The 24,226-nt window shown below is 43.4% G+C and overlaps 1 protein-coding gene across 2 annotated transcripts in view; it reads right to left on the bottom strand.

Annotated features, from left to right (window-relative positions):
• The window catches only part of si:cabz01090165.1 (uncharacterized protein LOC100333421 homolog), a 686,742-nt gene that overhangs the window by 18,774 nt on the left and 643,742 nt on the right, over nt 1–24,226 (bottom strand). For both annotated transcript variants that reach the window (XM_061719918.1, XM_061719919.1), the window contains 3 exons: nt 7,086–7,269; nt 5,272–5,494; nt 3,341–3,602 (listed from right to left, as the gene is read on the bottom strand). In XM_061719918.1, the coding sequence (XP_061575902.1) occupies nt 3,481–3,602; nt 5,272–5,494; nt 7,086–7,269 (529 nt within the window). In that variant the 3' untranslated portion in view covers nt 3,341–3,480. The remainder of the gene's footprint in view (nt 1–3,340; nt 3,603–5,271; nt 5,495–7,085; nt 7,270–24,226) is intronic.

The raw sequence follows: 24,226 nt of genomic DNA, 5'->3' as shown, positions 1-24,226 counted from the left end.
GCGGCATGATACACACTATCCAACATGCGAAGACAATGAACAGATGCATTCATATACAGCACATGTCCGTAGTCAATTACAGGTACAAAGGTCGCTTTCACTAGTTTCTGTTTTACATTAAAAGAAAAAGCAAGACTTGTTTCTATAATAGAATCCTAACAAAGACTGTATGGTCAGGTATGTCCTCAGTGTTTGGGTGCATCGTCGTCGCTGGGGCCCGTTCTTGTCACTAGGGTGCGTCCTCGTCGTTTGGTGTGCTGAGCTAATCCATTCCTCCACCAACCACCACTGCTGCTGATCTTGGGTCAGTCGTTCAGTATCCACCATAGCAACACCCACTTCCTCAAGGTCTTGCCCAGTAACGTCTAGCCAGGAAGGGTCTACCACAGGACCTTTTCCATCCAGTGGTGCTGGGGCTAAAAGGAGAATGGGTGGAGACATGGCACGGGGCTACGAGACGATAAGTTGGCAGCTGTTGGGTGCATTTCCATAACGCTGCGTTGGATAAATGGTGGTACCACTTAACGTTCTCCACCATCCTCAGGCCTCAGGTCTTCATCCTTCTGACCTTCAGGCCATGTTTCAAGGCGTCCCCTTGGTAAGTGGTCAACACATCCCTCAGCTCGTTGATGGTGGAGGTAATCCCAAGGTGGTAGTTGTTGATCTTTATCATGATATAGTCAACGACACCGTTGAGGAGTCACTGCTGGACGCCACCGGTCAGGAAGGTCAGGGTTCGGAAGGGTTTAGGTTAGGAGGGATCAGAATGGGAGCAGTTCGGGTGACGGGGAACCCGTCGGAGTCCTTCCCATTGATGCTGCTACAGAGTACCTGGACGAGGGAGATGCCCTTGGGGAGCTTTTAGGGTATCTTCCAGAGGGAGGTGTTGTCCCGTTTGGCCAAGGAGGCCTTGAAGTCGATGAAAGCAATGTAGAACCTTGGTGTTTTTATCAGTTCACTTGATTGAAAGTTTTAATGTTTTTGTAGAGAACTTCCTGCGTGTATGAACTCTTCAGTACTAATGACCTTGCCTTGACTTTTAGTTCTTTGTGTGTGAAGGAAGTTGGGACCTTTCAAAGAAAGAAATGTTGAGGACTACCGATGTTGAAAAGAAGAATCCAAACTGTAATTAATAACTCTAAAATTAAACAAAAAACATTAAATCTGAAGGCTATAAAATAGAAATACAACAAACCATTTCCCTCTCAGAAAGATTGGGGTTCTTGAGAGAAACAGGTGTTCCCACTTCATTTCACTTAAGTTTGATTACTTCATCTGTTATTTGTGTTCTTTCTCGAGGAATCAAATCTTATTACCTTCGAAGTGAGGTGAGAAACTCATTCTGACTAAATTCTCCAATTATTTCCCAAAAGACACGATGAGAATATAAACTCCAGCCGGAGCAACGGCAGGATGAATCAGCGAGTATTAGATGCTCCTATAAGGAGGCCGATTAAGCGTAATGTGTGTTACACGAGTCGGGAAATCGAACACCGTGCATTCTTCCGCATTGATTTTCAGAGTGAATATTTACATGAAATGAGTTGGACTCTTGTTACCTGCTGAGTCAGTTTAGTGGGTTCCTGCCGCACGAGTCAGCAGCGTTGACGCGGTGCTGAGCGAACCCCGGCATGTTCAGCGGGGTTCGCTCAGCCGGTCGGGACGGTTTACTGGAGCAACCGGATCCCCGTCATCACATCACCGACTCTCTCAGCGTCTGCCAGCTTCTGTTTTCAATTTCAAATAAGCTTCAAAACAAAAGAGTCTGTCCTTTGGCAGCACGTTTAATACAACTCACAATTCTCAACATGTGATTGCTTTTTAATTCCAGAGCCGAGATCATTACCAAAATAAGAGCTTTGCAGGATAGAAAACTGTCATTTAACATTTTTCTTTTCCCTTTTCTGCTATTGGTGTTCTAACAGACTGTTTGCTCGGTACTTCCTGAGGAAAGGTTTGCTCCGTGGCAACGTGGATGATCCTCATGAAACATGACTGCATCGTCAGCAAACCTAAAGTTAGTTAACCACGCCCTTTACCGCACACATGACCAGCGACTGAGGAGATAAACATTCATTTATTTTTATTAGGTTGTTAAAAATTGTGTTGGGTCCCAACGTATCTCCTCTTTAATCTTTCTTTAGACCTCCCCTCCTCCCTCCTCCTCCTGGCAACCGCATCATCCTTTTACAGATGACTCACAAATCACGTTCATCATCTACTTTTACAGTTTTCCTCTGTTCATTTCATTTATTTCTGGATGTAAATCACCTGCTTTCTTGCTCATCGACTGCAGACGTCAGCTTGTGTCTCTGCTGGCTTTTCATTTCTTGTTTGAGTATCCTGTCCTGATGCTTTCACGTCTCCTACATTTCCCTTAGCCATAACAAAATAAAACATATCTGTTCTATTTTGCTTGTACTTAAGTCCAGACTTTAGTCCCAGATGATCAGAAACAATCGCCTGCCCAGAGGTCTAACTATTCAAATTATAATCATGATTTCAAATTTTGGCTCAAAACTAAACACAAAAACCATGCAAATGATGTAAAAAATGATTATTTTGCCTTATTCAGTCGTATGTTTTGACACATACAGGTGAGTGATTCTTTCCTTTTGTTGTTATGTTTAAAATAAATTTACATGTATTTAAAGCTTGAGGCAGAATTGAGGCAGGATTTATGAAAAAAATGTGTATACGTTTTAAGTTTTCTAGTAATAATGTCAGATGAAGTGTTCCAAACCAAAAGAATGAGCCCTCTAGTGTATCTCTCCTTTGCCTTGAACAGGCTGTGTGCTGCAAGATGTGCTGCAATTCGGGCCCGAATTTCCCGCGCTGGGCTGCGGATGTGACGTCACATGACGCTGCATGTGCGTTCTCCCCGTTCTCCCGTGCCGGCTTCACTGTTGGCTGCAGTACCCCCAACGGCTGTCGTGGTGAAGGGTGGCGCTAGAGAGTCTCATTTCTTAAAAGGAACCTCAAGCTCCTTTAAGTGACATCAAAGATCCTCAAAGAGTCTTAAATATTCTTGTATTTCTTCAGTTTTTATTCAGTTCCATAAATGTGACATCCTTCAAAGTCAGTAGATTGAATAATCATAATTTCATTAACTTTTTTAATGTTTTTAATAAGAATTTTTTCCTAATAATTAAGTAGGTTTTTCTTCTTCGGCTCTCTTCTTGAGGCCAGAAACCAACCGAATGAACATTCTCAAACCTTAGCCACGTTTATTTTACACTTTATGCGCAGGGGATTTATCTCTCAATATTCTTCCTTTTTCGTTGAAGGTTTTGGAAGAAAAAGACAAACATTTGCTGTCATCACGTTATGGGCTACTCACCAACGAGGGGAGCTGCTCCTCGGAGGGAGGTGGAGGTTGGTTCCAGGCGCCGGCATCAAATCAGAGGGGGACAAACTAAACGGGGGGGAGGGAGGTGGTTGTGTCGAAGTTGCGGGGTTTGAGTGACAGTTTCTTGTTTGTTATTGGGAGATGGCGTCATCGTCGTGAGCAGGGTTGAGGTCCACGACAGTCGTCCCTCGGAGAGAAGCCCCTCCCATCCCCTCCGTCGACGATGACGCGTGAGTGTTTTTATGTCCTCCACCTGCGAAGGTCAGAGTCAGCGTATAAAAGGCTGTTCAAAGGTACTGTAGTCCCGATCGATCGGCCACCCGATCACATCATTTTCAAAACATCGGTATCGGCTAAAAAAGTATAGGGATATACCTAGTTATTAACAGAGGTGGGTAGTAACGAGTTACATTTACTCCGTTACATTTATATGAGTAAGTTTGGGGAAATGTTGTACTTTTAGGAGTAGTTTTGAATCACTATACTTTGTACTTTTACTTGAGTAGATTTGTGAAGAAGAAACTGTTACTCTTACTCCGCTACATTAGGCTACGTTTAGCTGTTACTTTTCTTTTAATCCTCCGCGTACGCGTCAATCTCATGACATCACTGGGTGATTCTTTGGGAAAAATGTTTGTTTTTGCATGTTTTGTCACATTTACACAGACTCAAACACACACAGAGTTTCTATGAGTTCATGTTTGTTCTAGTTCTGCTGGTTAAAAAAGAAAAGTACAAAGGCTTGAAATTTTGTGCTACTTAATTTATTTTTTTATTCTGTTATTATTTTATTTATTCTATTATTTATTAAAGTACTTGAATTTACTTTAAGATTATTTTAATTTAAGCTATTTTTTATTAATTTTAATTTATTGTATTATTGTATTGATTTAATTTGCCTTAAGACGATTATTTTGTACTTTTGTCTGTTTGAATGGTTGTGTTAAAAAAATAAATCAGACGTTACTCAACAGTTACTCAGTACTTGAGTAGTTTTTTCACCAAGTACTATTTGGATGACTACTTTTTACTTCTACTTGAGTCATATTATTCTGAAGTAACAGTACTTTTACTTGAGTACAATTTTTGGCTACTCTACCTAGCTCTGGTTATTAATGTTTTTAATATATATAGACAATATAGACAGTTGATGTGTGTTTATTATAAGATATTGCTTTTGGGCGCCGGCGGCTGGAAGTGACATTTGTGCTGGAGGGAAAGAAGCATGGCTAACAGCAAGCTAACAACAGCTAGCCTATGCTCAGATAAACGGAGACAATGTCTGAAAGTTTTAAAAAGACAGAAAAGCTGTCGGAGAAAAATGACTGTAGTGTTATGTAAATGATTATCCGTCACTCGTTAATCATCTTCTGGTCCACTTTATTGACTCTCGGTGACAACACAACGGATGACGGACTGCTATTTTGCGGGCTGGTGTTACGGTCTAAAGGGTCCCTCTCTGAACAACCACACTTGGTTCCAACAGCCACGATGAAAAGCTGCTGCTATTTATTTCATGCTGTTGAGAATTCTGCACTAAGGTTAAGCCAAAATGTATTTTAATGTTCTTATTGATTGTGAGTTATGTCATTCAACTTTTGAACCTAGTAGGTAAACTACCTCTTTTGAAGTGAAATGTATTCATTTTCTTATTGCAAGATTCTGCACTTTTTGTAAGAGTTTACAATTTCATGTTTATTTTGTGGCACCAGTGCCGATAAGCTTTGTTTTTATCCAATGATGCAGTCAATGAAAAGAAATATATGTCCAAGAAATTTGGGACAATTTCAGTTTTAGTCCTCTTTTTTGGGATCGGCAGATACTCAAACTCAAGTGATCGGGATCGGATCGGGAGCTAAAAATCCTGATCGGGACAACCCTATTCAAGTGACGTCACCTGCTTCTTCGTCTCCGTCTCTTACCTTGTCCTGCCGAGGAGGAGGATGGAGGCAGAGCCAGGATGTTGGCTCCTCCCCCTCCTCCTCCTCCGTTGGTCTGGGAGCAGACGTTGGCGTGGCGTGCGTTGGTTTTCTGCTTGTAGTGGTTACTGTGCAGCTTGTACTTCATGAGGAGGATGAAGATGAAGACGAGCACGGAGGCCACGATGATCCCGCCGATGATGATGATCATGGTCCCGCCCAAGAACTGGAGAAAAGACACGAAGACGCTGAGACGGTGGCATGCGTACAGTGGTGCTAATTGGTATGATATCACTTTATCTATCACAATATTGATAAATTAGCTTCAGAATAAGAGGTATTAGGAAAAATTATGCGTACAATTGTTCTTTAATTTGGAGGCGAATAAAAAACAAGCAGGAAGAAGTAGGTAACCTATGCACTTTTTTTTTTGTGTAACATAGAACGACAGGTGACCGGATCTGTGCCGCTTGTCTAGGGGTAGGCAAAAATATCAATATGCCAATATATTGCGATCGAAATATTTTTTTAACAATTAATCATGTTTGTAAATAAAGTATGACTTTATTGTTTACATGGGCTTAAATATTATTGTTGGTATTAATTTTTAATTTTCTGTTAATTTGCAGACAGAAAATATTTTTGTGAGGTGGATTGAGTGCATCAATAAATTCTGAATTTCTTCAGTGACACAGATATCGTAATGTGTCGTGGATGAAATGTCTTGCAACATATCGATTAATTACTTAAAAGGCTTGTAAACTACAGTTTGCACTGTTTCAATAAATGGAACACATTTTTTCTCAATACATCTTTGATTAATTTTGTCCAATTAGAGACATATATATTGTTTAATTGATGTTTTTAGTTTTTGGTTCAATTAATTAAATCCAAGTAAATAGAACACTCACAAGATGTCACCAAAACCACTCTGTCTCGTTAAAATCTTGTAAATTATGTAAGTGTATATGATTATATTGAATCGCATCGTTGGCTGAATATCGTGATATATATTGTATCGTGAGCTGGATATCATGTATCGTATCATGAGCTGAATATCATGTATCGTATCGTGAGCTAAATCTCAAGTATCGTATCGTGAGTTGAATATCATGTATCGTATCGTGAGTTGAATATCATGTATCGTATCGTGAGCTGAATGTCGTGATATATATCGTATCGTGAGCTGAATATCATGTATGGTATCGTGAGCTGAACATCATATATCGTATCGTGAGATGAATATCATGTATCGTATTGCGAACTGAACATCATGTATCGTATCATGACCTGAATCTCATGTATTGTATTGTTGGCAGAATATCGTGATATATATTGTATCATGAGCTGAACATCATGTATTGTATCGTGAGCTGAATGTCATGATATATTCGTACCGTGAGCTGAATATCGTGATATATATCGTACCGTGAGCTGAATATCGTGATATATATCGTATCGTGAGCTGAATATCATGTATTGTATCGTGAGCTGAACATATCGTATCGTGAGATGACTATCATGTATCGTATTGTGAGCTGAACATCATGTATCGTATCATGACCTGAATGTCATGTATCGTATTGTTGGCTGAATATCTTGATACATATCGTATCATGAGCTGAACATCATGTATCGTATCGTGAGCTGATTATCGTGATATATATCGTACCGTGAGCTGAATATCATGATATATATTGTACCGTGAGCTGAATATCATGATATATATCGTACCGTGAGCTGAATATCGTGATATATATCGTATCGTGAGCTGAATATAATGTATCGTATTGTATCGTGAGATACGCCAGCCTCACCTGGTCTCGTATGGAGTGACAACGCCCGTATTCCGAGTCGGTGGTGAAGGAGACGCAGCCCACCAGCTTGGTGCCCGTCAGGGTGGTGATGCCGTCGTCATACACGGCCAGAACGCACAGCTCGTAGTCCCGCGACGCCGCCAGGTCGCTCAGCAGGAAGTACTTGTGGTTGGCGGGGATCATCCTGCACCAGGGACAGACAGACAGATGCACTGAGGTCTTGCTTTTTTTGGGTGGTTAGATGATGGTGTCACAAAATACCATATCTTTGCTAATAATAGAGTTTAAATTACACGCAGCTGCCACATAACCATGGTTGCATCTCCGAGGAAGATGTTCCTGGTCCTTGGCAACCATCTCCAGCTGTCTAGAACCGTACAAGAGGAATTTCAGCCAACTGCCTCATCCTTTGGATGTGGAGGAGGAACCAAATGGCAGATCTCTAGACCCTTGACTATGGCGGGAAGGAATTCGGAACGAATTGTTACCCACTAAGTTACGGATCTACGAAACGAGAATCCTCAAACCTGCTCAGGTCTAGTTTACAAAGAAAAGTCTACAAAGTCGCTTGAGTTTCATTCTTCACGTCGTTTCCTCATATTCTGTCACAATTTTCTCTGTGTGATTTGAAAGTTAACTTCAGATTGAATGTGCTCCACCCATCCATCCATTCATCCATCCATCCACCCATCCATCCATTCATCCATCCATCCATCCATCCATCCATCCATCCATCCATCCATCCATCCATCCATCCATCCATCAATCCCTCCCTCCCTCCCTCCATCCATCCATCCATCCATCCATCCATCCATCCATCAATCCCTCCCTCCATCCATTTATTCATCCATCCATCCATCAATCCCTCCCTCCATCCATCTATTTATTCATCCATCCATCCATCCATTCACCCACTTATCTAGCCATTTATTCACCCATCCATTCATCCCTTCAACCCCCCTCCATCAATCCCTCCCTCCCTCCCTCCCTCCCTCCCTCCCTCCCTCCCTCCATCCATCCATCCATCCATCCATCCATCCATTCATCCACCCACCCATCCAACCATCCATCCAACCATCCATCCAACCTTCCATCCATCCAACCATCCATCCATCCATCCATCCATCCATCCATCCATCCATCCATCCATCCATCCATCCATCCATCCATCCATCCAACCATCCATCCATCCATCCATCCATCCATCCATCCATCCATCCATCCATCCATCCATCCATCCACCCATCCGAGCAGCTTCACCGGATGTAACAACCTCTTTTCCATTTGTGCTGAAGAGGAAGATGAGGATAGACCTGACACAACGATGTTGTGAAGAGAGGGAAGGAGACATGTTTTTCTAACAACACCGAAGGCTGGAGTCGAAGGAGGTAACTGTAGTTGAGGGGAGCAGAGACGAGGGACGAGGGACAGGCGAAGCTAAACAGAGAGCTGAAAGACAGATGGAGATATACGAGCTTTACTTTGTTCCGTTTGGGTCAGAAGCTGACAGATTGTTGCATAAACTTCAGCGTTAACAGGACAGATGTCTCCTAAAACAGAAAAACGGCCCCTCAGACTCGTCTCCACAGAGTTTTCAGCAAACAGAAAGTGTTTAAACACTTCAGCTGCTTTTATGGTGCAGCTCAGGGTTTGGTATAAACCACCCAGGAGGAAGTTTAGACCTCAGTCTGTCAGCTGGTCCAGGACCAGCATGGAAAATCTGGAAGACCTGGAGAACCCCAACATGTGAGACATGTCCATCCATCCATCCATCCATCCATCCATCCATCCATCCATCCATCCATCCATCCATCCATCCATCCATCCATCCATCATCCATCCACTCATCCATCCATCCATCCATCATCCATCCATCCATCCATCCATCCATCCATCCATCCATCCATCCATCCATCCATCCATCCATCCATCCATCATCCATCCACTCATCCATCCATCATCCATCCATCCATCCATCCATCCATCCATCCATCCATCATCCATCCATCATCCATCCAACCATCCAACCATCCATCCATCCATCCATCCATCCAACCATCCATCCATCCATCCATCCATCCATCCATCCATCCATCCATCCATCCATCCATCCAACCATCCATCCATCCATCCATCCATCCATCCATCCATCCATCATCCATCCATCCATCCAACCATCCATCCATCCATCCAACCATCCATCCATCCATCCATCCAACCATCCATCCATCCATCCATCATCCATCCATCCATCATCCATCCATCCATCATCCATCCATCCATCCATCCATCCATCCATCCATCCATCCATCCATCCATCCATCCATCCATCATCCATCCATCCATCCATCCATCCATCATCCATCCATCTCTCCGCATTTTGTCAAAAAAAGGGAAAAAAAGTTAACTAAGTTTTAAAAGAAACTTACTCAACTACTTTCTCTTCTGAGAAATTAGTCACTTTCAACCTTTTTATGTGTTTAAATGCATGAATGTTGGCTTTAATGAGGATCATTGATTTCCATTTGCTGGGTCGTTACTTAAGCTGGGAAATGTTGTAAAAAATCAGCAGATATAAACGATTTCAACGTTCCCCCATCAAACACCAGCTTGACGAACCCTTGACTCGCTACTCTGAGCTGCGTGACACATTAAGGCAAGGCAAGTTTATTTGTAAAACGCAATTCAACACAAGGTAATTCAAAGTGCTTTACATCAACATTAAAAGCGGCAAGACACAATTAAACAGTAAATAACAAATAAAATGAAATACAATTATAAGAATAGAGGTAAATTAATAAAAAGTACAAGTTATTAAAAAGTAACAGCAGTAGAGTACAGCAGGTACACATCTCATTGGCAATGGCAAGAATTACGTTTCTATACGGTCAAAACGTAGACCGGGTCAAATACAGTATTACAAAAGTAATCTGTAGCAATTATTATGGTGAATTAAACCAATTTGACAATTCTATGCCACAATGCCTGTTTCCGGGTCTTATTTCACACAACTGACGACAAATACGTCTCTATATGGTCAAAACGTACAAAGACCGGGTCAAATACAGTATTACAAAAGTAATCTGTGGATTAACGTGAACGTGGACGGTAGGGGTGTAACAATATATCGTGCCATGAAATTTCGCGATACAAAAACGTCATGATACGTGTCGTGGAGGTGACAAACTGTAGCGTGATACTGGGACAAATTTATCCAGTCAATACAAGCAGACGCTGATTTCTTTTTCAATGTAGTGATTTTGTTTTAACACAAGAGGGCGCTGGTGCGTGACTAATCTGCACCGCACCCCCCTCTCCATCTTTCCAAATTTTTGTTGTTTCAGTGGAGTGCGTGCGTAGGATTTACAAGTAGAATGGAGAACAAACGTAGCAATAGAAGACGCCCCCTCCACATTTAAGTCTTTACTTTTATTTATTTATTCAATTTTAGTTGTTAAATTTCTGGAAAAGAAAAAAGTCAAGTCATACATGAGAGAAACTTTCCAGTTTGTGGAAAAATATTTTTACTTGTATGAAACTGAAGATGCATAATGCAAACCTGACATTTACTTTTAGTTCAGTTTGTGGAAAATGGTTGGCCTGGCTTGCTCTTTAAAACTTAAACAGTTATAAAGCATTACAAACTGTAACCATAGGGCAAACGCACAGCCTTGTTTTGTATTTTGTGTCTTTCCATTCCAAAGACCATTTTTTCCAGTCATATGTTCCTCATTAAAGGTTGTTAAAAAAAAATACTGCTATAATATCATATCGTATCATTATCGTGACCTCAATATCGTGTATCGTATCGTGAGATAAATGTATCGTTACACCCCTAGTGGACGGCGTCCTGGGAGACCGCCAACAAGGTGCGCCATTCCAATCTGCTGAGGAGACACAATCTCCTCCAACGACTGTTCAGAGAACGTCAGTGCGTCAGCTCTTTTCTCTGCTCATCGCCACCGGAGGTGAGTTTCTTCTACCTTTCAAAGGTCTGTGATGAAGCTGAAAAAGCTGTTCACCGATTACACTAAAAAAAAAAGTAAAACCGCAGCAGAGGATTTTGACTGTGCGGCGCCCTGAAGATGATTCCTTGAACTCCAGGACTACAGAAAAAGTGAGGACGAGGGGATAAAAGAGCAGCTTGTAAAAAGTGCTGAGAAGAAAAGAACAAAGCAGCCTGAGCTGCAGAGAGGAGATGCTATCGCTGGAATGATAATTGAACACGGGAGCTGTGAACTAGGCCACCCTCTGACACGCTAATATAACCGCTGGGCCGCATCAAACACACCCACTCGCTAAAGACGCGCACCTTAATGGGAGGTTTGCAGTTTAAATATCACCTGTGAAGCCTGATTCAGGATTATGATCCACCCTGCAAATGATCTGAACAAGACTCGTAGTCTTGGTCTTGATTATTAATGACGAACGATTTTTATGCCACAAACGCTTAAGGCGGTTGAACTGTTTTAGTTATTATTATTTTCTCTTGAAACAGACTCTGATAAGCCAAATAAAGGAGTACGAAGGAGACAGAAGACGTCTGATGAGGAACGTTTTACAACTAAAGGGTAATGAGATCAAATGTTATGCAGATGATGACGTCACCATCGTCGATACAGTCGGGTTAAAATCCTCTGCATTACCCCAATAATCAGAACTCTCCAAGAAACTCTCCAAAAAATTTTATAAAACGTTGTGGACAGTAAACCGCTGACGTTTTGGATGATCAACTTTTCCAAGTCTGATGAGGGCGAAATCCTGTCTCTGGTTGGGGGTGAGGTGTTCCCTCGAATGTACGAATGTTGGTTTTTTTCATGTCTGAAGGAGTTGAGGCAAGGCAAGGCAAGACAAAATTATTTATAAAGCACATTTCACACGACGAGCATGGACTCAATGTGCTCAAAAACATAAACAAAATTACAGGTTTACAATAACAGAAACCGACAAAAGTATGTCAAGAGAAAAACAACAATAACAACAAGGGGAGTGAGAGGTGGACCGGCACACCAGTGGGCCTCTGCAGTCATGTGGAATTTTTTTGGTCACAGCCCACCATTGGTGAGCGTTGGTGAAGATTGGTGAGCGTTGGTGACCAATGGTGACCGATGGTGAGCGTTGGTGAGTGTTGGTAACCATTGGTGAGCGTTGGTGACCATTGGTGAGCGTTGGTGAAGATTGGTGAGCGTTGGTGACCAATGGTGACTGTTGGCGACCATTGGTGACCAATGATGACCACTGGGGAGCGTTGGTGACCGATGGTGAGCGTTGGTGACCATTTGTGAGCGTTGGTGAGTGTTGGTGACCATTGGTCAGCGTTGGTGAGGATTGGCGGCCATTGGTCACTGTTGGTGAGCAATGGTGACCGTTGGTGACTGTTGGTGAGGGTTGGTGAGGGTTGGTGACCGTTGGTGACCGATGATAACCACCGGTGACCAATGGTGAGTGTTGGTAACCATTGGTGAGTGTTGGTGACCTTTAGTGACCACTGGTGACCATTGGTAAGTGTTGGTGACCATTGGTGAGCGTTGGTGAAGATTGGTGAGCGTTGGTGACCAATGGTGACTGTTGGTGACCGTTGGTGACCGATGGTGACCGTTGGTGACCGATGGTGAGCGTTGGTGACCATTGGTGAGTGAGGGTGACCATTGGTGAGCGTTGGTGAGTGTTGGTGACCGATGATAACCACTGGTGACCACTGGTGAGTGTTGGTGACCGTTGGTGAGTGTTGGTGACCGCTGGTAACCGTTTGTGAGCATTGGTAAGTGTTGGCGGCCATGGTGACCATTGGTGAGCATTTGTGAGGATTGGTGAGCGTTGGTGACTGTTGGTGAGCGTAGAAACATAGATCCACAGGTGAACAGAGTCTTCCCTTCTTGTTCTGCTCTCCACGTCCATTGTATGTCACCAAAAAATGTGAAAATGTATTGATGAAGCTAAAAAAAGGTATTTTATAGACAATCGTTTTCCTGAAAACGAAAAGCGCTGACTCATAGACTCATCCTCTCCTCTTGGCTTTAAACCAGCTTTCTAGAAATGTGTCACACTCTGAGAACGTCCCCATCCACAGTGGACGGACGACTGTGAGCTCAAAGCAGAGTGACATGAGTACTGGAGCTGAGTGGTCGGAGAAGACCTCCCATGCCTTGTTTCACGAGAACTTAAGAAGCTGTTGTGTGTGTTGGTGTGTGTGTGGGCACGCATTTACAGTTTCCACCACACACTCCCCCCGTCCCGGCTCTAGTCCATTGTGGGAAACGTTTCCTGCGGTCGGCCTCGACCTTGGCCGTGGATCCAAGCCTCCAGGTCTTTATGAACCGACTATGCATCACCTGGCGACGCTGGCCTCGAACCACGGCAAAGTGGAAAGAAAGAAAAACAAAAATTGGATCTACATTAATCAGGCGGATACAACCGCTACTCTGAATGAATGATAATGCTGCCATGCATCTCATTAAAGTGCAAATTTGTTTGCTTCTTTTTGCCGTGTAAACTTTGAAAGGTTAATGCAGCTATAAAAATTCTGAATCATTACGACCACCGCGGTAGAAACGTCCTGCCAGCCTCTGCAGAACTGCAGTCTTACTGATTATAAGGAGGAGACGGGGGGAGGGGGCAAAGTGAGAACCTTTTCAGTCACGTTACCTGCGTTTTTTGTTATTTTTCAAAGCAAAACCAACACAACGAAAATAATACGTGGAGCACATGGGTACAAGTAGACATACAGTGGAGTATCATCATGCCAATCTATACATTTAGATTCGTATTCCAAGCCAGTTCTAGAAAGGGTCCCAAATCCGGTAGAATGAAAAGGGTTTGTCCGTCAGGGCAGAGGAGAAGGCTTCAAACAGGATGACATTTGTCACAGTTAGCAGCCATTGAGATAAAGTGGGAGCTTTATCAGAGATCCACATAACCAGAATGCATTTTTGAGCACAGTGCAACAGAATATGTAGAAGATCTTTGTTACTGAATTCAGCTGGAAGCTCACAATAACCATATGTGCAATATCTATGCAATATCTATGCAATATCTGTCTCGTGAGTTTCCCCATTGAGGGAGTAATAAAGGACTATCTTATCTTATCCTCTAATCCCAACAGGCAAGTTCTTGTGCCAACTTGTAATGGGCGCTTACAAATTTTTATGAAACTGTGCAATAATTGTAGACCATAATTGCTGAATGTGAGGACAACTCCATAAACAATGAAGGTGGGAACCTACATTGGCTTGACATTTAATACATGCATTGGAAAAGTTTGGGTTCATTCTATGCTTGGCCTGAGGGGTGATATAGATCCTGTGCAAAATCTTAAATTGTCTTTCCCATATTGAATTGGATGCAAGGACACTAGTGGACTGGCTAAACCAGGGGTCACCAACCCTGGTCCTCAAGATCTACTGTCTTGCACGTTTTTGTTGGACCACACCCAGTGATCATATGGACTGTTATAAATGTATATGAACAATTTCAGGATTATGAAGACCAGTAAAGCCAGACTTTGGCCCTTCTTCCTGAAGTCAGAGTTTTATGACCTCCTGCTGCTAACCTCCTGGTTATCTCGGCCTGGCTCGAGATAGTCCGTTTATGACCCCCGCTGCATGGCCCCAGATCAAAGCAGGACAGCGAAAACCCAGGAAACCAGGTTCCTTTCAGGCCTCAAAGGGGGGTACTGCCTCTTTGAACAGACCCAAAACCTATAAATACCAGCAACCCCCCAAGCCTGAAACCCGCTTTAATGTGCCTCCTAAAATGGCCGCCGTGCCATGAACTACAATCCCAGCATGCCTTGCGGGATGGGGCGGTGCCTGAGAGCGACACGCACCCAATCCCGAGCAAGGCACTGATGACGTCACCGCAGCGCGCGTAGGATCAAAACCCTGCAGCTGCTCCCTTTTTCGCTCTCTTCCGATCAAGCTTCAGTCCTGAGCAGCTGGATCTTTTGGCTGCGGGCCAAAGATCCCATCTCCTCCTCCCTGCCTGGGAGGGGGAGAGGGGAGAGAAGATCCCGCGGAGCGTTGCTCCACGGCCGGCCCATGCTCTGCATCCCGTCGCTCCAGCTTGGCCTGGAGATCCGCTGCGGTCCCGGAGCGAGGCTGCGGTCCCGGAGCGAGGCAGCGCTCCGTCCCTCCTGCTCCTCCTAACCTTTTCTCTGCTTGAGTTCCCTTAGCCCGGAAGCCAGACTCTTCCAGGTCCGTGAGCCCGCGCCTTGATGAAAGACGGCGACGGCCCTGATTCCAGTGGACTGTCCTCGCACGCCTGGAGGCGCGTCAAGAGGCTCCGTGATCGGAGAGACCTGCCCGGCTGTGCGCACGCAGCAAGACTGCATCTCTTTTCAGGGAGGAACGTGGAGAGCAAGCTGAGCGGCTGCCCGCCCCGGGGAACCCCTGCAGGATCGTCCTGCCCGTGAGGTCCCCACAGGACTGAGCCGAGCCGAGCCGCATGGTGGAGCCGAGAGAAACGAGGCCGCATCGGACTGGAACCCCGACAGAACCCGCAGTTTAATTGAGAGCGTTCCAGAGCTAAATCTGTGTTCAGAGCTGAGTTTACTGCATACATCACTATCATTGCTATCATTATTGTGTTCGATTATGTTGTCGTCGCCACTTTCTGCTAGTCATTCACGTTTTAAAGCGCCGTTTCGCCAGTTGATCACGGTTTAAACACCGGGATCACCATCCGTTCTAATTGCACGTGGCGTGGTTACAGTCCCGCCATCTTTAAATACCGCAGCCATCTTTCACCCATGTTGTTGAACCGTAGATGTTCGTTGATACCATGTTTATTATTACATTTGATTCTTTTTTTTCATTCCATGCATTTAACTTTCATTTCATTTTTATTGATGGTTGTTTTTCTAGTTAATTAATGGTTTTATAATAATGTAGTGTGCCATCAGGATTTATTTGGGGTGTTACGTTACCATCTTTTGACACCTATATGTAAATAAATTCTGATTGATTTTTAATGAGTGGTTGTTGTTATTTCATACAGATTTTGGTCACAAACTGATTGTTTGAGCAGAGCCAGTGCTCGAATCTCACCCTTCAATTGTTATTCTGTAAGTGATAGTAAGATTTACTGTTCTGCAGAATAATCCTTAATCATCTGAGACTGATTTCCTGCTGTTAAATTATCATTTTTCCCTGGATTAAGGCGCCGGGGTGGTGCCCCATACGAGAATTATTATCATTTTGATAATTCAATTTGATAAATAGTCGACTTTATTAATTATTAATAATTCTTTAATAGAATTATCATTAGCATTCGATAACTGGACAGCCAAGCTACCTGAGTTGCACAACATTTTGGATGTTTCCCGCCCTCAGCACACCTGATTCTAATTAACGGTCCTCATTAGCTTGTTATCAAGGTCTGGACAGCTCTGTTGTTGACACAGCTTCTTGTATCACGGTGTGCTGAAGCAGGGAAACATCTAAAACATGCAGGACAATATTTCTCGAGGACCAGGGTTGAACACCACTGGGCTAAACAAAGCATCCCCAAGCATCTGGTTCTATTATACCACCCAGGTCTAACTGCCACTTGGCTCTAGCTTTCACCTGCGTTTTAATACATTTGTATTTAACCACGTGTGTGCTGATGCAGAACCATCAGAACATCTACCCATCCACGTGTCAGTCCTGCCGATCTGAGACTAATAGCTGAATAAAGAGCCTTGGGCTCTGTCTCAGACAGAAACATGTGAATGCGAATTCCTGTGGCCTTGACGTCACGTGAGGTGTGTCGTGTTTGTCATGTGTGCTATAGGAACTTACCGGGTAGATGAATTAGTTCTGTCAAGGTTGGCAGCCCATAGGTGCCGACAGTACTCGAGTTGTAAAAAACAATCAGGGGGGATGGTGGATTTTATCATATGGGGACAGATAATTTGTGCTGATTACAAATATTATAATATATTACAAATAATAGCACTGACCAAAACACCTGCAGAAATACTGCAGGAATGACATAGCAGCAGTTAAATGCAGCCTTCTGTAAGCTTTAAATATCCACTGGGCTTACATCAAATACATCAAAACACAACAATAAAAAACACTTTTCTGAACTTATCAATATGACTCTGTCCTTCACAGGATAAGTAAAATGGATCACTGCAAAAACGCCGGGGGGGCACACACACACACACACACACACACACACACACACACACACACACACACACACACACACATATAGCCACTTAGTCACATGCATGTACACAAACATACACAGCCACACAGGCATATACATACGCACACACACACACACACACACGTAGACATACACACTGGCTCGTTCACCTGCATGCTGGCTCTCTAGTTTTTGGGGTTAGGTAGCGGTAGCGGTAGCTTAGCTCAGACTGCGATCAGATCTCAAGATTTAGGTCGATTGCTGTTGTTGTTTTGGTTGGCTCAGTGCCGGTTTCGTGTTTTGTTTGTGGTTTTTTGTTGCAGATTTCCAGTGCTTGACGTGTGTTTCCGTGTGTTCCTGCTTCCTGGATTGGCAGTGGATGTCGTCACCCCCCCCCCCCCCCCCCCCAAAAAAAAAAAATAAAAAATCACTGGGTTTGTATGTGTATATATATGTATGTGGTCGCATATGTATGCGTATATATATGTATATATATTAAATATAGTAATAATGCACATATACATACTTTTGGTTTCTACCGTCATGGTATCAATCATTAATATGTGTGCAGACAAGGGGAAAAAAAAAACAAAAAAACATCATCATCCACTTCTCTGTGTTATTGAGCTGCAGTTGAATACAAGCTCATATGGAAACTAGCTGAACCAGGATGATGTTCTACAATCACACAGGATCAGGACATTACTAGGTTTCTGTTTGGTCTCGGTTTTAAGCTGAACTGGTCTTGGTCTTGACTTGGGGCCAGTCCCAATCCCCCCCCCTAGTCCTACTTTTCAGCACCACCCCTAAATTTTGCGCGTTCTCGTGAGGGTAGTGGCGTCCCAATTCCTCTTTTCATCTAAGGGTAGTGCACATAACGAGGGCTAGTGTGTATGAATCTAGCCCTTCAGAGTGAGGGATTTCAGATACTGACTCACCGACCGAGGGCTAGAGAAAATTTCCCAGAATGCTTTACGTCATCATTTGCAGACTGAATCAAACAAAAAAACATGGCGGACATTTCTTATTTTTTTAGTGAATAAAATCAATATTTTGAGTTAGTTTCTGCATAAAAATGCATTTTGATTACATTTCTAACGAGAAATATATATTTTACTTTCATAATATTCACTCAGTGAATGTACATAATCACTCGCTTGCCCGTTGTTGCGAAGTCTTTTTAGATCTCGCCAGAATAAACGCTGATTTATGGTTACGCTTTAAACCAACGCAGATCCTACGGCGACGCGCACCGTACGGTGTGCGTCGCCGCGTACCCTAGGCTCTAACGCGGAACCATAATTCAGCTCCCGACCCGGCGGCTCTAGATATCCCCCGAAAACATCGGATCAAATTTCTTGACAGGCGTTATTTGGATAAACTGAGCCCAGGTTGGGGATCTTAACGGTTACTTTTACGCCTGAAAAAATATTAAAACTTAATAAAGTGGCATATTAACAGCGCTACAGTTGAAATTAAAACAGCTTTTAGCTCTCTGCTTCCTGATATGGTGTGACGTATGTACAAACGTAACTAAGCAGTCGCTTACGCACCCGAACGTAAACCACGCAGTGACGTAGCAAGTGGTGTCCCAATCCCTAGGGAAGATTACAAGGGCCCTAAAGTTTGTGGCTTCTTTTTTAGGGCTAGTGGTAGTGAGTGAGGCCTAGTGGTAGAAAGTAGGGGGTGTATTGGGATTGGCCCATTGTCTCGGTGTTGACTACAAGTCTACTGAGAACCAAAACTCAGAATCTGCAGCCAAGAAATTAAAATCTCCATCACATCTCTGACACATCAGCATCGGGTGAGGAAGGACATATGGACCTATTGGCTCATTGGCTAATCAATGACACTTGGAAGTTGTTGATGTCAATATTGACATTGACAACTTTATAAAAAGTTATAAAGGAAGGACAGACATGAACGATTTCTCCGTGAGGCGGGTAGCAAGTAGTTTTTGGCGCTCTGATCGGCGATGGTCAAGGTTAGACATTCTAATTTCTTTGGTTTCAGATTCTGGGTTTTTTGGTTCTCAGATTTTAAGTTCTGAGTCCCAACACTTCTGGCGCTGAATTATTGACGCCATAGAAGTCGTCTGGGATCTTTTATTCAAAGTAAGTAAATATTAAACTAAGGCATGAATATTGATTTGACCAAAGATTTGAAGTTGTCCCTTCTTATCAAAGAGGTTTCATGGTTGGTTGGACCAACAGAAAACAAGGCCATGGATGGACGTAAGCAAGTACCTTCCCAGAGGTCCAAATCCAAATCTGGAGTTTAATCTTTAATCTTTGATTTGATGAGCTCTGGTTTTGGCTAAACTGTGTGGTCGAACTCGGATCCTTAACCCTTGTACTGTCTTCGGGTCAAAATGACCTAATTCTCCTGTTCCTTCTTTCCTCCTGCTCTCTCCTTCCTTCTTCCCTTCCTCTTTTCTCCCTTCCTTCCTTCTTTCGTTGTTTTCTCCCTTCCTTCCTTCTTTCCTTGTTTTCTCCCTTCCTTCCTTCCTTCCTTCCTTCCTTCCTTCCTTCCTTCCTTCCTTCCTTCCTTCCTTCCTTCCTTCCTTCCTTCCTCCCTCCCTCCCTCCCTCCCTCCCTCCCTCCCTCCCTCCCTCCCTCCCTCCCTCCCTGCCTTCCTTCCTTCCTTCCTTCCTTCCTTCCTTCCTTCCTTCCTTCCTTCCTTCCTTCCTTCCTTCCTTCCTTCCTTCCTTCCTTCCTTCCTTCCTTCCTTCCTTCCTTCCTTCCTTCCTTCCTTCCTTCCTTGACCCAAAGACAGCACAAGGGTTAACCTGTAGCCTTTAACAAGACATTTTTTCTTCTTCTTCTGTCCAACTTTCCTCCAAGTTCTGTAAAATGTAGCTTGAAAAAAACAACAAAAACCCAGTTTCGGTTGGACTGGGGTCAGGGATTTGTGATAATTGAAATTTGTAAACCTTGGTTGCAACTAAATATATTCATTTGAAATATTTCATTGGTTTTAACAATAAAAAACAGACAAGGCGGCGCTCAAAATAACAGAGTGGTTATCCGTAGAGGAGACCGTCCATGTCCTTGGATAAATCATTTCAGGCTCGACCGAGATGAAGGTTGTTGGAGCGAACAGCTGCAGTTGGACCTTACTCACTCGAAAAGCTTTCCTTTATCCTGAAGCTTCATATTTCACGTTCCCTTGGACACGGGACAAGTCTGAGTCCAGCGTTAGGAAATCTTCGACAGAGGCCAGACAACTGCAGCTTAAATACGACAGCGTGGCGGAGATTTAAAAAGTTCTGAATAATGCAGCGGCCATAATGATACCGAGTGAGACGAATGCTCGGCGGGCTCTGTGCAGAAAGTGATGCTTCTCTGCCTCGTCATGATAGTTTTGTGAATAATGCATCAACCAGAGGACGAGTAAGAGACGGCCACCGTGGCTTCTTCATGAAGGGACGATATCAGAGGGCTGCGTCTCCTTGAGTTTATGACAAATGTAGTTGTTAAAACTCAAGAATATATCATAAAAATGTGAAAATATTCCCACAGGATATGGGCATGATGCACCACAATTCGGCTTTATTTAAACTCTTGTACCTAAAAATATACTTTCATAAAAAATTATTGTTTATCTCACCAGTTATATAGAATTGAAATATTTGTTAAAAATCAGGCATGTTTCATAAAAATGTGAAAATATTTCCACAGGATATAGGCATGATGCACCACAATTTGGCTTTATTTAAACTCTCTTGCCTAAAAACTATATTTTGATAAAAAAATATTTTTAACTCGACAGTTATACAGAATCCAATAAATCCAACCAAAAAAATCCTTATAAAATCAGCTGTTGGAGCTACATCACTGAAATCAACGGGATGTTTTTACATCACAGTAAGCAACACCTTTGAAAAGTTTAAAGTTAATTAGACAAGGCATGACAAAGTTATGATTTATTTGGATATGTATATATATGTATTTGGATATATATATTCATATTTTGAAAAAAAAAACAAGAAAAAACACCATGTGTTACAGTGTATGTTTTTTTGTCCCGTCAAAAGGCATCTGATCCTGCAATTTCACTGTCCTAGGACAAACCAGCGATTTTTAATGACGTACCTGACGGACCTGAGAGCCTCAAATCGGTTCCATTATTAATTAACGCCGAGGTGTATCATCTCCAGCCTCTGGACACACCTTGTGACTGATGGCTCGACTGCGACTCTTGTTGAACAGAAACTGCAGTCATAACTCTGCAACAGAGGCTTTATTTCATTTGAATTTAATTAAAATGCCTGTCGCCGTCTCCCTTTGGAAACTCTGTTTTATTTATCTGTTCAGTTGGCTGAAATCGGGTCTGTTTGCGAGGCGCAACGACAAGGTGGTTCTTTGGGTTCCTTTGTCTGTTTAAAGCAGTTTTTGTTTCAAACCGTAAGATTCGGCTCCTCAAAGAGTTTTTATTGACGTTAAAATAACACGTTCAGGTTATCAGGAGCTCCAAAAGTGTGCTGCAACTCCATCGCCCCGACAGCGCCATGTCATCGACAAAGAGAAAGCAATGAGGGAAGAGAAACTGGGATAGAGACAGAACAAGATGGACAGTGGATGCACAGTTCCTTTGTGCTACTTTCATGAAGGTGCATCCTGACAGATTCACTATTATATTATATAAATATACACACATTTGTTGATGGGTTTAAGCGTGTAAAGCTCATCTCCAGGGATCTCCTGTAAGTCTTCACCATCTGGTGCGAGAACATGGACCATGTGGGAAAAATCTTTAACAAAGACCTCGATGTAAAGCTGCAACGCTGCTGGAGATTATTCTTAAATCAGCACAACGTCCTCCAGACCAAAGACGAAAAGCACCATCCAGATTATCAGCGACAGGTCCAGCACCAGCCGCCGTGAGTGACGGTCTGGTGCTGGACCAAGCGTGACGGTTTCCTCGGAGAAGCTCGTCCTCAAATCTCCGAGCAACTAGTGTTGTTTTTGTCAGCCTGTTTCAATTTTAGCTTTAGTCTAGTCTTTGGGTCAAACTATCATTTTAGTTTTTATTAGTTTTAGTCACGTTCATTCTCCTTTTAGTCATGTCAAGTTTCAAGTGTCGACTAAAAGTCTGAGCATTTTAGTCTTATTTTAGTCAGAATTGTCCAGGAACATTTTAGTCTCGTTTTATTCAAAGATTGTATTTAGCCAAACCCATTTTACAATTCAAACAAGGTTATCTTATTATTCTATTATTGTTAATTCAATTCAATTCAATTTTATTTATATAGCGTCTAATACAACAGAGTTGTCTCTAGACGCTTTACAGAGACCCATACCCAGAACATGACCCCCGAGCAGTTATTACATAAACAATGGCAGGTAAAAACTCCCCTAGTGGGAGAAAAACCTTAAGCCAAACAGTGGCAAGGAAAAACTCCCCTTTAGGAGGGAAGAAACCTTGAGCAGGACCAGGCTCATCAGGGGGGACCCTCCTGCCGAGGGCCAGACTGGTGGGTCAGGGACGGCAACAGCACAGCAGGCAGGTGGAAGCAGCAACGGGATGACCGGGGGTGGGGACCGCAGGCCAGCACACAGCTCCCGAAGCTCCGGCCCAATCAGCAAGTCCCAGGTTGGGGTGCAGGGTCAGGAAAAGACTTGTGCTCCGTAATGCAAGCTACAAGCCACCCACGGCCACCTGCAGGACAAAAGAGAGAAAAGGGAGGAGAAGGGGGGGCCAGCAACGGGATGACCAGGGGTGGGGACCGCAGGCCAGCACGCAGCTCCCGAAGCTCCGGCCCAATCATCAAGTCCAAGGTTGGGGTGCAGGGTCGGGGAAAGGTTGAGAAGGGGCAGGGCCAGGGAGAGGAGTCTTGAGGGACGAACATTCTCCCCCGCCCAAAAGGGGCCGTTACCCTGCCCCCCTCACTCCCACACTGCAGGTTCCGGTGTCCGGCAAAGGATGCTGCAACATGGACAAAAAAGAGAAAAGGGAGGAGAAGGGGGGGCCAGCACAAGAAACCACAGGAGCGACTCTGACACACTAAAGTTTACACTACCTAGAGATTTACCAACACCAGCTAGAGGTTTACTAAACACTAACTATAGGCTTTACTAAACAGAAATGTTTTAAGTTTAGTTTTAAAGGTGGAGGTGGTGTCAGCCCCCTTAACCCAGATTGGAAGTTGGTTCCATAGTAGTGGCGCCTGATAGCAGAACGCCCGCCCTCCAAATCTACATTTAGATACTCTAGGAACTACGAGTAAACCTGCACTCTGAGAACGGAGAGCTCTGACAGGAACATAAGGCACTATCAGGTCTTGCAAATAATGCGGAGCTAAGCCGTTTTGGGCTTTATACGCAAGTAATAAAATTTTAAATTGGATTCTGAATTTTACGGGTAACCAATGGAGCGACGCTAACACTGGAGAGACGTGGTCTCTCCTGCTAATTCCTGTCAGTACTCGTGCTGCTGCATTTTGGATCAGCTGGAGCCTATTCAGCAAATTACTTGGACATCCTGCTAACAACACATTACAGTAATCTAGTCTAGAAGATACAAACGCATGAACTAGTTTTTCTGCATCACTCTGTGAGAGGATTTTCCTAATCTTTGCAATATTACGGAGATGGAAAAAGGCTATTTTACAAACCTGATTGACATATGGTTTAAACGACAAATCCTGATCGAAAATAACACCAAGATTTCTCACAGTTGCACTGGAAGCCATCGCAACACCATCTAATCCCTTCCTAAGATGCTCTGGACCAAGAATGATAACCTCTGTTTTATCTGAATTTAGAAGCAGGAAATTTCTGGACATCCAGTCCTTGATGTCCCTAAGACATGCCTGAAGTTTAACTAACGGTTCTGTTTCATCCGGCTTCATAGACAAATAGAGCTGCGTATCATCAGCATAACAATGAAATTGTATGCCGTGATTCTGGATTATACTTCCCAACGGCTGCATGTATAAACTGAACAAGATTGGCCCTAGCACTGAACCCTGCGGAACACCATAACAGACCCTTGACTGTTCTGAA

Source organism: Cololabis saira, chromosome 4 (genome assembly GCF_033807715.1).
Source record: "Cololabis saira isolate AMF1-May2022 chromosome 4, fColSai1.1, whole genome shotgun sequence".
Classification (NCBI taxonomy): domain Eukaryota; kingdom Metazoa; phylum Chordata; class Actinopteri; order Beloniformes; family Belonidae; genus Cololabis; species Cololabis saira.
Note: the sequence above shows the minus strand (reverse complement) of the source record. Positions and strands in the feature narration are given on the sequence as shown.